Here is a 15,222-nt window from a genome sequence, read left to right as displayed (position 1 = left end):
TTTAACACCGGCCAAGTGAGTTAAACCGACCATTATTCTGCTCCGCACTCACACTGCACGGTGAAAATTGTGTTACAGTTTGAGATTTATTGAAGTATGTGGAGTGAGACGAAGGCCTGTATGGGTTTTTTACAGGTCAATGCATTGTATTTATGGCCTTTTATATATTTACAGAGCAGCCAAAATGATGCAGGGGCCCAATAGATGCAGAATAAAAGTCATCTGAGACCATGTTTTTAAAAAGCAGCAAGAAAAACCACAACCCTTTGACATGATAATCAATTGCATGTGCTTTCCCACATTGAGACGGCTGTTAAAATATTGAATAACACAACATCATTTTAGTTGTGTGGTCCAGATTGATCCCTCAGAACATTGTGCACGTACAGTTTGCTTACCCTGGTTGACCCAACTTTGAAAACCCTGCTGGTTACTCAATTCAACATAACAGACAAACAAACTAGATTTGTGCTAACACAGACACGATGCCGAAAGGTAAATGCTTTTAAACGACAAAAATCTTGGGCATGTAACAAAAGGCACTCAAGTCATTTACTCACTTTATAAATTGCATTGTTGTGGACTCTGATGTACTGATGAACTTGTTGTGTGAATTGACTGGTTGTTTTTGTATTTAACTGATCATGAGGAAACTCTACTGTTTCCTTCCCCCCTTTTTATAGATGTAAATGTTGGAGTTGTCAAAAAAGATTAAGTCTATGAAAAAAATGTGAATTCTTTTGATTTACTGAATAGAAAGCACAAGAAGAGCGTTTCAAAATGTGCCAAGATCACATAAGAGACAGGATTTCCTCCAGAAGAGTTGATTTTGAAGTGACATCTTGTTTAATCTCTTTTAGAGTCAAAATATTTCTTGGGAAAATCATCCAGATGGGACTGAATCGCCTTCAGTTTATCTGATGTTCCCCCAACAAAATGTTCTCAGCATCATAAACAAAGACGTTGCCTTCAGAAATATTAAGTCGCTCTGTTTCTGTCAGAACTCCTGCTGAGTGACCTGGTTTTATGTTATGAATGTGGATTGAGTAAAAGAAAGTACAAATTAAGTCCAGATGGATCATGCAATACATGGTGAAAATGTATGACAGGTGAAAACAAGGAGAACAGATTTTAAGAGGCACAATAAGGAAGCTGAAATGAAATAAATTTTAAAGTATTTTGAGCTAATGAAAGTCTTAAAGTATCTATAAATAGCGAATGGGGCAGATGGAGGTTTCTCTGTGGTTCTCGTCCTTGCCACATGAAGAGCAAACATTCACACCTGGCAGCTCTGTCATAGCCACAGCTTAAGGGTATCTGATGGTAGCTTAGAGCATGTGAAGAGTGGTTATGATCATTTTACCAGATTACACTGTGCTAACACTCTCTGTCTGTCTCCTGAAGTAATTATACTGCCCTGGTCGGCGTGTGGATTTACGGCTTCTTCGTCATGGTGCTGCTGGCGCTGGACTTCCTCTACTACTCAGCCATAAACTACGAGCTGTGCCGGGTCTACCTGGAGAAATGGGGTCTGGGCGGCCGCTGGCTGAAGAAGGCCCGGAGTCAGTGGAACAGGTCAATGCCGGAGGAGAGTGAAGCCCAGACTCCAGCCCAGTCCATGGTGCCCAGCCACTACCAGCCCCGACACAGCCTCCGAGAGGAGAGCCACAGCCCGACGCTCCTGCCCTACAACACATCCACCGCATGGTGAGTCACTGTCTGTCGCATGACCACTGACAACCCGCAGTCCAGTTCACATGTCTGCTGTGGAGCTGCATGAACCAAGATTTGCCTCATAGAACATGTCTGGGTAAATAGCCTTCACAGAAAAGTCTTGATGGAGGAGTTGGTTCTGTATAAATGATCATTAATGAATAATAGACAGGACGCCGCATGAGGCGGTTTATGTTGGTTTGGCCGGGAAATATATTTTCCTTCCTGGGGTAGTGGTAGACAGAGTGTCCACAGGCCCGTTACTAAAAGCATAGTTCCTTGTCGGTCTCGAGCTCTCTGAATTCAACTGGCCCAGTCCCCATTGGTGGTTGCCACAGCAACCGAGGTCGTGGCATAGACCATTAGAGATAGAAGAGATTTTCCAATGAAAGATAGAGGTATAATAAGTATAAAGATTTCTTTTAAATTGTAATTAATATTAGAACACTAAACGTCCTTCACAAACAAGTAGTTCAGCCAGGCTTTTTCTACTATGTAAGACTTAGGAGCGTTTTCAGGACAGGCCGCTGGTACAGGTGAGGTTTTATACTTTAAATTTTTAAACTATTATAATCCAGCATAATTTGTGTGTTATATACTGTTTTATTAATCTTAATCTTCAAGCTAACATAATCTGTTGAGTGACGTGTTGTAAAAGTAGAATATTTGCTTCTGAGATGTGCTGGAGCATTGGTAGTGGAATAGAAGAATTGAGTAGCTAAAATGTAAATACAATAGGAAAGTAAAAGCACCTCAAAACTAATGAATTCAGCTGAACTGTAATGGATTCATGTTTGCACAGGGGAGAGGGGCTGCTCACTGACAGGTCTGTTGTCTCATGTGACGCAGATAAAGAACAAGTTAGAGCCTGCTCTGCATGCAGCTCTACAAAAAAAGATAAAAAATGGTCAATGTTAATATTGTAGCACCACAAGTGAATTTTTTTTTTTAAATCACTGTCTGGAAGAGTGCAGTCTGAATAACAGTTCCTTTCATTTCATTTTAACATTGAGTCTCTTTGTGGCTAATGTTTTTTCTTGTTGCTCTTGGTTCTCTGTGTGTTATTATGGAGAGCTACATGGCAGAGAGACAGTGTCGACAAGGATACATTTCCCAAAGCCAAAATGGAGGAAACTCAGACTTCAGGCTCTCCATTTACTAGTTTGTTATTAAAAGTGTATTGCTCACATTTAAGCACTCAAACACACATATACACCTGACTACAATGATAATGTTTAATCTTCTATCAACATAGACCAGGGGTTCTCAAACTTTTGCAAGCTGGGCCCCCCCAAAGCTAGTTAGGGGCTTTTATACTCGGAAGCGTACGTGCAACTCGCGTTCAAATGATAACACTCCTCTTTTGATTGGTGGATCAGGAACGAAACAGTATTTGATTTGTTTGTGTCAGTCCAGCCCCTAGCATTTCACGTCGTCTGTCTTTTTTTTTTCTTTTTTTTCTGTGACATTGCGCCCCCCCCCCCCCCCGGAGAGTGCGCGCCCCCCTGACATAGACTGTTTATAAAAATGGACGACATGATTTCCTCCCAAAAGTTAGTCCGAAGTGCCTCGATCGCCACCTGGGGGCTGGCTGTGGTATAGGTCATGAATCCTGCCTCCTCCACATTAGTGGATCGAACATGGACCAAGCTAAAAGGTCAGGGAAAACGTCAATAAGTTTGGTTTCAATTAGTTATTTGATGCTATAAAAACGAGAATAAACATCATGATTGCGAGCTGAGACTGACTCATGATTGGTCGAGGGCTCCCCCCACCATTATGCAAAAGATGAGGGCGTTCATATCTAGGATATTTAAGCTTCGTAGTGGGAGAAAGTAGAGATACATTGTCCATCTTTATATATAGTCTATGGTTAACAATATCAAGAATTTAATCATTTCGATACATGTTTTTTTCTCTGAATAAGTAATAAAGACTTTATCAATATTTTACGAACCCTTCCGCCCACTAACGGACATATTTCTACACAGCATCTGATATGTATTTGTCTTTCATCTGAAAATAGCTGCACTGTCTCCACACGTGACACTTTGGTTAGAGAGAAGTCCTCTTAGTTTTAAGTCTGGCTGTCTCATTAGGGATCTGTCATCATTAATGATTACAAAAGAACAGAATAATGTGAAAGCCTCACTGTCCGCCAGGGGCCCCTCACCCATATTTAACCTGAATGATTCCACTCTGAGTCACATAAGAAACCCTTCACAGAGTTTTCTGTGGAAAAACACCATCTGCTGTCCTGTCAGTTTATCTGTTTATTACCTTTGAGAGCCGTCACAGGCGTCTCAAGGTGTGTTAGACTTTTGATTTGCAACCCCAGGAGTGAACTATAACACACCACTGGGAACTTAGCCGGTGTTCAGACTTGCATTACACAGCCAGACAATCATCAGAGCACAGCTTGGACAAACCTACATTTTTGGGCAGTCAATTTTTCATTCGGGGTTCCCTGTCTCAGGTGCTGTGCCCCCCCGATGTCTGCTTGGGACTTAGAGACTCGCTAGAGGTAGACAACTCTCTCAGGTCATGATAATTTACTGCGAACAGAGATTTGACAAATGGCTCTGAGAAGCAGTGTGGACAGAGGGAGCCTGAGATGGAGGAGCAGGGGTGCTGGAGAAGGGTCCTGGGGCTGCTCTGCTGGTGGAAATGTGGTTAGCTGAGACTCGACACATCCACAGAGCCTCCTCATTAGACACAAAGTCAGTTCACTATGATAGGACTCATCAATCTACACCCTGGCAGAGTTGACCAGCTCAAGCTTAAACTACAGGATGTCTAAAAAAAAAAAGGTATTTAAAACTTCTGCAAGACGCTCAGTGACAAAGTGGGCCTGGGAAATGAGAACACGCTTGTAGCTCTCATGCTAGTCACAGTAATTCATGCATATTGTAGTGACAGAAACTGCTTCAGGATGAGGGGCTGTTTGGAGTAATCGTACATGCAACATCTTTTTTTAACTTTTTAATAAACAGGACAGCATTTACAAAGAACAAAAAATATTCCTGTGTAATCGTTCACTTCTGGGGGAAAAAAGTGACAGATGCTGGGAGCTAAAAACAGTTTCTGGGGCACGATTAGAATAGCGTGCATTTTCACACGGGGAGGCACTTCTCACAGTTCGGTTAATAATAACGCCTTTTCTTGTTAAGTGTAAGTCGCCACGTCAGGTGATTGTGTATGTTTACCACAATCTATGCCGCCCACACTGTGCGTCATGAAATATCCCATGGCTAGTTTGCGGGGGTACAGTATCCCCAGCGAGGATGCTGGGTAACGGCTCAGAAAACTGCGTCCACTAAGTTAAACATCTGCTCGCCATGTGTAAACAGAGATGGGGTCAAGTTGCTCAGCGTCTAAAAACAAACCAGTTGCACAGGAACTCGGGAATCCCACATAAATGGCTACCAGTGCAGCAGAGCAATCCTGAAAAGCAAGTGAAAGTATCATCTCTCCACATGTCGAGATGTGTTTCTTCAGAGAGAGGGCAGCTCCGCATTCAGCATGTGGGAAACCTCTTTACCATATTGCTACCTGAGCAAGATGGTATCTACTGCTGCTGATCTGCTGGGGGGTTTTCAGTGAGGGCAGCTTCGGAAGCAGTTATTACTTTATCTCTGTGAATAACCTTTATTAGTTTCTCCTATTCATGTATTCACCTCAGTTAAAACAAATAAAAGAAGCTCAACTGGTGTCATTTCCTACCAGGGTCTGCTGAGCCTGATATTAATTGTTTATCTTAGGAAGAGCACTTTTTTATGAGCGTGGAATTGCCCGCAGATGAGAGTTTACTCGCAGAGTAATGTGGCTGTCGAAAGGCAGCAGCAGCACAGAACAGGCCTTTTTCACAGCTCAGTCTTTGACAGGTATCGGTAGGTAGGAGAGTAAAGGTGTAAATAATGACATGAATCTCTGTGAGGGGTGAGTGGAGCAGAGCCATATAAATAATATCAGGAACACCTGTGCTTTTCTTACATGTCAAAAATGTCTGCAGTGAAAAAGACAGGATTGTTAGAAAGAGACAGTTTTTGAAAGCAGACTTGTTATTTACAGAAAGTCCAGAGGTCGCAGTTTTTCTCTGTAATAGTGTCTGAAATGGGCAGTGGCCTTTGTGTGCCCTTCCTCTTCAGGCTGTGCTACACAGGGCCGCAAACCAGAGTTACTCTGAGCCAGTGAATACAAATCAGTGGTATCTGTACCCGATGGGGAACTTTGGCAGTGGAACTTTGGCAGTTTAAAGATTGTAGAGTAGCTCAACTGAATCCCCTTTGACACTGGATGGAGCAAAAACACTCTGCCACTAGCATCTGACGTTTTTACTTTCAGTGTGAACGGGCACAATTCCTGGTTTAAACGACTCTGCAGAGGTCGTGGGTAATTATTGGCTTCAATTCCCATCGGCAGTCATAGTGATATGATTCCCAGGCGGACACACTAATCTTTGCCCCTTGGCAACCACAATACTATGATGTGCCTCATGTAGGAAATTAAGGTGTCGCCTCAATCGGGTTCGTCTGCCGCCATCTTAGTCCGTCTCTGTTCAAGCAGCGATCCAACATCATACTACTGCTGCTGAGTTTGAACAAACTGAAATAAAAGATAAAGCTGGGGTTAGGGTTAGTAGGTTGCATTTGAAGACCGTTTAGCACGATTATGCTGTCCCACTGTAGCTAATGAGTCAATGTTTAGAGCGGGACAAACTGGTGACAATCAGGTAATCCCCTGTACACCAGAAAGCCTCATTTCAGCTCTGCCTTTTCAGAGTGCTCGGTCTACAGAGGCCAACATCATCAAAGACCGAGTGGACCAAATCCTCCGAAGGACACAGCCCATGAATTGGGACCTTCATGCACTAGTGTACTCATTTTCAGGCATGTTTGGAACATTGAACATGGCACACTAGAGAAAGAGAAACAGAAGGGCAAACAGGAATCCCCATTTGTTTAGTGTTTTGTGACCTTAAAACATAACCAAATCCATACATTTGGTGTATAACTTAATTGAAAAATAGGTATGAAGGTTTGGCAAGTACATATTTGCATTTAGGAGGAAAAAACACAAAACTAGGATTTGATTTTGAACCAATTTAATACCAGCTGCATGAGATAGCACGAGACACCCCTCAAGGCAGCCTGATCACCACATACTGCAGGAGAGAGCATCAATAACAGTTTGCCAGTATGCAGATGGAAGGCAGAACCACTTGCTGTTGGCCCTTGTTTTCACTCTTATCTCTAAGCTAACCCAACAGCTGCAGGCTCCGGTTAAAAATATTCACCATGCAGACATGAGAGTGGTATTGATCTATTCATCTAATTCTCTGCATGAATAAGCAGTGTTGAACTACTCCTTTTAATCCAGCTTAGAGTCCATTTAAAGTAAAACGTACGGAACATGATGGGTTTTGTTACTGAAGGGGCAGCAGAGCTGAACTGACAGGCCTGTGATGGTACACATCTATTGCACCCAGCTCAGCTCCTTGTTTTAGAAAGGAATATAAACAGACATTTTGGCATTACAGATCTTTAATGGGTCCTTTGAAAACCCTTTAAATGGTAATAAATGTCCATGTTCCTCGAAGCTCCTGCTCTGGTTCCACAAAGCACTCAGCAGCATTTACGCTGCAAAGGTCGTCCACTTTTGCTATTAGGACATTAAAAGTCTGGCCGGCATCCCAGTTTGTGCCAGTCCTCTTAGCCAACTTATCCACCTTTTGCAATTAGTAACACTGGGGAGCAGCAGAATCTTCTGAATATCCCTTTAAAAAGAGCTGGCCGGGAGGATCCACTACATTATCACTTATTTTACAATTCCCTGTGTGGCCTGCCCACTCTGACACTCATAGAACTGCGAGATAGTTTTGATCTGCTGCCGTCAGTGAAGTCTGGGTTCACTGCACATTTTGAATAAATCACATCAGATTTAATAATATTCTGCTCCTTTGCTCACATATTTAGTGGCTAAATTAAAAATGCATTGTCTTGAAGTTGGTTTAAAGCTTTATAGGCAAGTGTTTAGTTTAAAACATGCTAACCATCTAGGTGCCAGCCCATCCCATCTTGCAATACAACTTACTACCTCAAGAGGTGATAATGAGTCACTGTATGAGTCATGGTAATAACGTCCATCTGACCAATCATGACTTAGTCTAAGCCGTCAATAATGATGTTACATCCCATTTTTATAGCATCTTATTAAATAATTAAAACTGCACTTGGATATACATCATGTGATACGAACTGCCTTAAAATGTTATTTGATGTGTACTTGGACTTTACTTTGGTCCAAGTCCCATCCACTAACATAGAGAAGCCAAAGTGTATGACCTATATTGCATCCAGCCACCAGGGGGATGATTTGGCCATACTTTTGGAGGGCTGTCATGTTATCAGACTGTGCACACACTTTATGGTCAATAGCAATAGCAAATGCTTGTGTGTAAGACCTCTTATCTAGGCTGATCATCATCCAGTAGATAATGGTGGGAGAAATAAGATGTTGGACAACATTCAGTGACACTGCTCATAAACCAAAACAGGTCATATAGTCCCTGTAGTGGTTCATAAATGCCTTGGCACCAAGTGGCAGCAGCAGCACATCATGCCGTTCTCCATCCACTCACTCAAGGATGGTAAATTACTGGGACAGCTCAGTTTAGCCAGGAATGGAGCGTTATTTGTGAGGTGGCATGTGCCATCATATTCAAATATTTGGTAACCAATCAATCAATCAAAACTTTATTTATGTAGCACCTTTCAAGCAAAACAATTGCATTTCAAAGTGCTATACAAGTGTATAAAGTGATTGACATGGACAAAAATTAAAAAAAACAAAAAACAATGAGACCAATGCACTTATATATTGTCAAATATCACAAAGTAAATGATAGCAAACACAATAAAATGTTAATAAAACCAGAAAGAGATTATAAGATAGAATGCAACGCATATGTTTTCATCCAGTACAACACTGGCTCCAACTCAGGCATTAGTTTATCAGCGTGATATTGAAAACAGTCTCACATCACTTGGTAACAGATAACAGCAGTTAAACAGCCGCTGGTCTGTCTGCAGAGGAAATGACTTTACACAGGAAACTGAAACAGCAATTGGACTTTTTTACTGGGTCAGTTTTCTGTCAGAGTTTGATCAAAGCAAAGCTCCTGCATATTCACACCCATCCTTGGCTTGCTGTGGTCATAATAGAATTGTACATTATGATATTATTCCTGGCCTGTCTGTCCACAGAGCACCATGCCAAGAGCTTGTCCAATTAAAGCAACACTCTCCATGCGGTATGAGTTAATTAACATCATAGACTCTACAAAGGCAGTCATGCACAGAGTCCTGCTGCAGGCTAAAGGGGAAAAGCTGGGGAGTAGTTTTGCTCTCTGCGAGTTGTAGAATGACTTTTGGCGTAGCCGCGAACCAAAGAGCTCGCTGCAGTTTTTCATGTTTATTTTCGGGCAGGGGTTGTGATCTTTATTTAGATCTGTTTTCTCATGTTAACTGTGCATTTTAGTCATTTTTCTGGAGTGCAATAAAATACCTTATAATCTTAAGAGAACAGTGAGCACAAGCATGAATGTCCTGATGATAAACATTCCTCTGTTCATCTAAGAATGCCAAAAAAAAAAGCAATAAAGTGAGGAAAACTTTTATTTTCCAATTAGCAATGTGGATCTATTATTTTGGGCAACAGAAGTGAGTGCTGCAGATTTTCTTAATAGAGGTGGTGTGAGTTTACGGTTTTTACAAGAATCAAACATTATGAATCAGATAGCTGTTTGAAAAGCAAAGCTGTCCCACTTTATTGGGGTTTTCAGGCCTGGTTTTGAAGCCAATATATTTTCCTATAAAGATCAATAAAGCTCATGAAGCATAAAGTACAGACATTATGATCTGAGGCCGTTTCAGCCGTGCAACTAAAAGCCTCGTGTTGATCCACCAGATTTCTACCAAACATGTTCTTTGGCAATTTGGTAGATTTTGACATTCACATTCAGGATGATTGTACGAGATGTTATTATTGATATATGTGAACAATCTTTTTTCTTTTTCATTTGATCAGCTCTCCTAAGCTTCAACCACACTATGCGGCCTTCATCAGTTTAAGGAGAATGGTAGTTGTTATAGATATGGTTTAGTTGTAAGGGCCGCAACTAACAAATATTTACAGTATCTACAAATCTACAGTTTACTATCATGCAATACTGATAAAAGCGTAACAATTTACCAGAATCAGTTTGAATAGTTCGAGTACATTTTCTCTTAAAGAGCGATCTCTACATCTTTTCAGCTCTTTCATTTGATCTAACTATGGAGTCGAAGTTTTATTACTCCAGTTCTCCATTTATGCTGTTTATTTTCGCAATTTCTCACGGTTGCACCAATGTAGAAAAGATCCAGAAACCAGACTGAAACCAGTCTCACAATCTGCTGCAGAACATTTGTGATCTCTTATCCGTAAATGACCAGTGACACCTCCCTGGCTTTTCCCTTTTTTCAAACTGAGCCTGCGGGACATTGTTAAACCTCTCTCTCCTCTTAGTCACCTGTCATGTCCTCCACTACTGCTGTGAAATAAAGATGTAGTTTAAAGTTTCCGGATACAAGTGGACACTGTCATGAAAACATTCTTGTACAACTACTCTTTCCCCGGTAACAAATGTTTCTGCTCAATTTCTTTCTCTGTCTGTGTTTTGTTTCTGGCAGAGTGATGCTGCGAGTGGATGAGCTGAAGAGTTGCAGCTTCTTGTTCCCTTACATGGCACAGAGGAGCTGCCCCCTCAGACGTCACTCTCTGGACCACAGTTACAAAGACCACTGGTGGGCTAGCCATACTGTAGTGGTTAGAAGTGACTACTGCACCTTTCTAATGAGCACAAATCACCCAAGGACGGACAGAAGCAGGTTGATAAGGAATTTAAGCAGTGAAACACACACACTCAGCTGCTTAAAGATGTTCAGTGATCCCCTGAAACGTTCGCCAAGGCCTGGAGTACCCGCAGTTAAATCCAAGCTCAACTGGATAAACTGTACTGTACTGGCAAGCGAGGAGGCTTGCCTGTTTTTCGACAAAAGAAAAATAAGCTCATCTTTCTAGATATAACATGTTTATTACACTGCTGTGTCAGTTTGTGTTCGGTAGCAGTTAGACACAGTCGTGGTTTATCTATTCGGTGATTTATTTGTGTGAAGTAGTGAGAGAAATATATGAGTGGTTGACATTCAGAACATGTAACAGCTTAGGTCGATGCTGAGCATCTCGCTTAGAGTAGAACGTCTTTTGGTACTCGCTGAAACCAGACACAAAACGTCTCTGCAGCCATGTTGAAAACAGATAATGTTTTGAAATACGTTAGTCTCCTTTCTGCAAAACAAGTTGGTTCCCTCTATTGGAACATGTCTGACAAAGACATGATGCTACACAGTTATGTAAGGTTTTACATTAGGTTCATCATGGTCTCTCTGTGGTTTACAGTGACAGTGAGGAAAAGGAATCCAGGGTCTGAATAAGTCATTTCAACTAAAACATTAATAAGGATCAGGGAAGCCTTCAGCAAAGCAAAGAGTGTTGTGATAAGTTAAACATAACCTCAACCCTTGGCTATGAGTGTAAAAGCCCATTTGAGATGATAAAATATAAAGTAAGTCTGCGACAGTTGACTCTGTAAATTCATCCAAAGACTTGTTTGCCCTTCGTCATCACAGGAGCTGCCTGAAAAGCAGCCCCATTAGCAATATGATGCAAATGATTACACATTATGCGATCTTTCATAAGCTGCACTCTATATCCAACATTGGTAACAGACAATTACAAGTGATTAGCCATAGTGGAAAATGTAAAGAACACATAGAAAATCTCCTTCACTGTCAGCAATAATGTACAGTAGCTTAAGCAAGAGGATGAAATGAGCTGCCAGCCAAACGAGCCCTGGGTATTCAGTGAGATGTAACGCAGAGGCTTCTGAAATGAAGAATAAGTCGGTGAAACAGACGTACAGTGTTCTTGGGTAATGAACTCGTATAGAAAAAGCTCTCCTACCGTCTCTGTGTCAGACTCATGAGAAGAAAAGTTAAAACAATGTTCACATCCTTTAAAGCAAAGCTTCTACTTACATGGTTTCTTAATATAAGCCAATTATTTTCTCAGTAAACCAATCAATAATTTGCTTTAAAAAATGTCGGGAAAATTGCATAAACTTCCCGTTATGATTTGTGATGGATAAAAAACCTAAATATTTATAAATCCTCCTAATTTGGAGCCAGCAAATTTTTTTTTTTTATTGATTATCTTAATATGTGAAAATCTCAATTATTTTCTCAGTTAATCAATTAATTATTTAATCTATAAAATGTGAGAAAATAAAGAAACTTCCTATTATTATTCCTGACATGTGAGTTCAGGTATTCATGAAAGGCTTAGAATCCTGTTGGAACAGACGGAAAATTACTAAAACAATGAATTGATCATTAAAATATAATCGTTAGGAGTTGCAACTAAAGACTAATCAAATTATTGGTTAATTAGTAAGTTATTTTCAAAATTATCTATTGTGCAATGAAGTGTCAGTAAATAGTGAGAAATGCCTGTAACAATTTAACCACCTCAAATTATTCCTTTGTAATGTCCAATATCAAACAGATATTTAATTATCATGTAAGACAAAGAAAAAGAGTGACTTGCACTTAAGGACTGTTTGGGGTGTTGGGTGGTTATGACACGCTGTCCATTCGGTCTAAGCAGAGCAAACAAAGCAGCTGTTGATGCCAGACTGTGTATGAGCGACCTTGTGGAGAGCAGGTGGACAGAAGGTGGGCACAGTACAAGAGAGGGGCCTGATCTCACATCTGTAGTCCAGCAGCTGCCAAGCCTGTACGTGCACTGAATTCTCTAGTCCTTGCACATATAGTGCAAACGTCCTCGTCTAAAGCAAACGGGATAAAGCGTTAATCCTGGCACTGCAGTGGTGGTGGTGGTTGTGGTGGGGGGGTTCCTCTGAGCTGCCTCAAAGGGTCTTGCCTCCATATTTATCTCTCTCTGTTTCATGAAGTGTAAGTGGACCCTAACAGAACTCCAGTTAAGTGGGAGGGGGGGGGGGGGGGGGGGCTGCTGGCCGTCATCCTCGGTTATCAGCAATAATATTAACATTTGCTGAGTATTTAAGAGCGAGTTAATTCCCATTTCAGTGGCATCACGCCATATCACTTTCAGGGCCACAGCACCCGAATGTGTCCGAGGGAGATAATTGGCCTGGAGATCAGCAGCGGCTCTAAATATCACTGCGCTTTGCTATAGCTGCCTTCGAATCCCCCGAGTGTGAACAGCCGAGCAAACAGGGAAGAGAAGTTTGAACAGGTGCAGACGCACTAAGGGGTTTTAATTAGTCCCCGGTGCTGCATTGAATGGGAAAAAATATAATACGTAAGAGATCGTGTCTGGTTTTTCAGGGCGCTTTGCTATGTCTTCTGAAGTGTAGTAAGGCAAAGTAGGTCTGTTATTATCACCAACAAAGTAATAATAAACACATAGGAGAAAATAAAGCTTCATTTCCTTCCTGACGAGCGGTAGCAGGGTCGAAAATGATTCCCTCCAGAAACAAAGGAGGAATCTCTCGCTATAGTTTCTTACAATGTTACAGCTGGGTTTTGTGATGTTTTCTGTTTTGTTGAAAGCAGTCTTGACTCTGGCCTGATGTGATGTAGTACTGTGAATTGTATCAGCTCAACCCTCTTCACCCCAAAAAATAATAAAAAAAATTATATATATAAATAATTAAACTGATGGGGAAAAGCGAGCACACATCTGTTTCAGTCTCTCTCTCTCCAGGTTGTCATGGTAACAGTTGCCTTACAGTTGAATACACACCCGTACACACAGAAGCTTTGTAGTGGTTGATACATCACTTTTCGGGTGTGGTGGTGGGGACGTGCACCACGTTCTGTCTATGTATTCACTACTAGATAGAATGTACCGTTTTCAGTTGGATTGTTATTGCACTTGTTGACTTTGTATTGTCACAACAGGGACGAATAAAGTTTTATCTTTTCCAGTGTGTTTAAATCTCTCTGTGTCAAGTGCTCTTTGGAAAAAACAACACCTTTATTTCATTAAGCCTTTGCAGACCTTGATGTTAGTGAAATGTTATCAGAAAAGTTGAAAATAAAACTCAGTATATCCTTTAATAATATATTCTAAAATGAAAAAGTGTATAAAAGTGCCATTTAATATGTTTTGCTTTACCTACAATGATTTGATATGAAATCAAACTTTATTTAGTTTTGCTTTTAGCCTTCACTTGCTAATTTTATTTATAATTTCTCTATTTCCTATTTTCCACCACATTCACAGTTCTTTTCTGTTGCTTATGATAGTGAGACGGCTGTGTCAATAATGAATAACATTCTATTCTTGATATCATATTTTCAATATCATTTCTTGAATGAAAACAATCGGTTTAATTTTCAAAGTGGCTACACACATATGCTACAGTGGTATGTTGTCCCTTGCAAACAAGTCAGCATCTTCACCAGTGAATCTGTGCAGAAGACAAACAATCAGTATATATTTTTAAATGTTGCACGTTTGGATGTTTAGAGAGTGGTCGTCCTCCAACCATAAGTTTCTAGTGGGGGTTGTAAATTAGTAATTCAGGCATGCTCAAGTTTGGAGCTTATATTAGAGCAGATAAACACACTGTTCAATCAATTTGCGACATGTTTATGCCTCTATGCCGGCAACAGCCAGCGACTGGAGCCTCTATTTCTTCAGGTTGTCCATCCGTCTGTCAGTACGTAGGTCCTGGTGGTCAAAGGTCCAAGCTCAAGGTGTATGTTGAAATATGAACACAGAAACTGCATTGGTTGGCGGAGGCCTACAACCACAGTCAGGTAATTCAAGTCTACAGCTTTTATTGTCTTGACTCAAAAGAATTGTCAATCAATAATCGGTATTCTGTCAATCAGCTTCAAAAACATTTACACATTAGCCTTATTTATTATGCACGTTTTGAAAAGTTTTATTGAACTTCACCTTGTTTCATTCTGGTGTCATATGAAGATTTTAGCTTGAGATTTAAGTTTCAGTCCTGTATTTTCTTTTAGGACGGCAGGTCACAGTGGCCATTTAGCACTGAGTATGAAGATCGATGTCTTTATTGATATTATTGTTGTACTTATATTCACTGCAAATATTCAAACACTGTCCCGTGTGACTCACTCAACTGTTCATGGTAACACCACGTCTCTGAAAATATTTCCAAAAATGATAAGTAGCAGATTTTTCTTAAGGTGCTTTGTCAAATTAATAAAATTTGTAACTTGTGGTTTTCACTTATCACTACACAAAAATTACACACAAACAGCAAACAATTGGACAAAGGAATTGTACATGTCAGATTAAAAGCTTTAATGATCAACAATATTTACTTAAGAACTCAGAAAACAACAAACAAACAACATAAGTGTAGCAGACAATACAGGAATTTAA

General features: G+C 40.6%; 1 protein-coding gene across 2 annotated transcripts in view; it reads left to right on the top strand.

The window, feature by feature from the left end:
* Window positions 1–12,826, top strand: part of shisal1b (shisa like 1b) — a 35,013-nt gene extending 22,187 nt beyond the window's left edge. The window contains exons 4-5 of one of the 2 annotated variants that reach the window (XM_053427303.1): window positions 1,405–1,707; window positions 10,446–12,826. In XM_053427303.1, the coding sequence (XP_053283278.1) occupies window positions 1,405–1,707; window position 10,446 (304 nt within the window). In that variant the 3' untranslated portion in view covers window positions 10,447–12,826. Of the gene's footprint in view, window positions 1–1,404; window positions 1,712–10,445 lie in introns of those variants that run through there. The other variant, XM_053427302.1, reaches the window with a different exon arrangement.
* The last annotated feature ends 2,396 nt before the right edge of the window (window positions 12,827–15,222 follow it).

This window comes from Pleuronectes platessa, chromosome 7 (genome assembly GCF_947347685.1).
Source record: "Pleuronectes platessa chromosome 7, fPlePla1.1, whole genome shotgun sequence".
Lineage (NCBI taxonomy): Eukaryota > Metazoa > Chordata > Actinopteri > Pleuronectiformes > Pleuronectidae > Pleuronectes > Pleuronectes platessa.
This window is presented reverse-complemented; position numbering and strand designations above follow the sequence as displayed.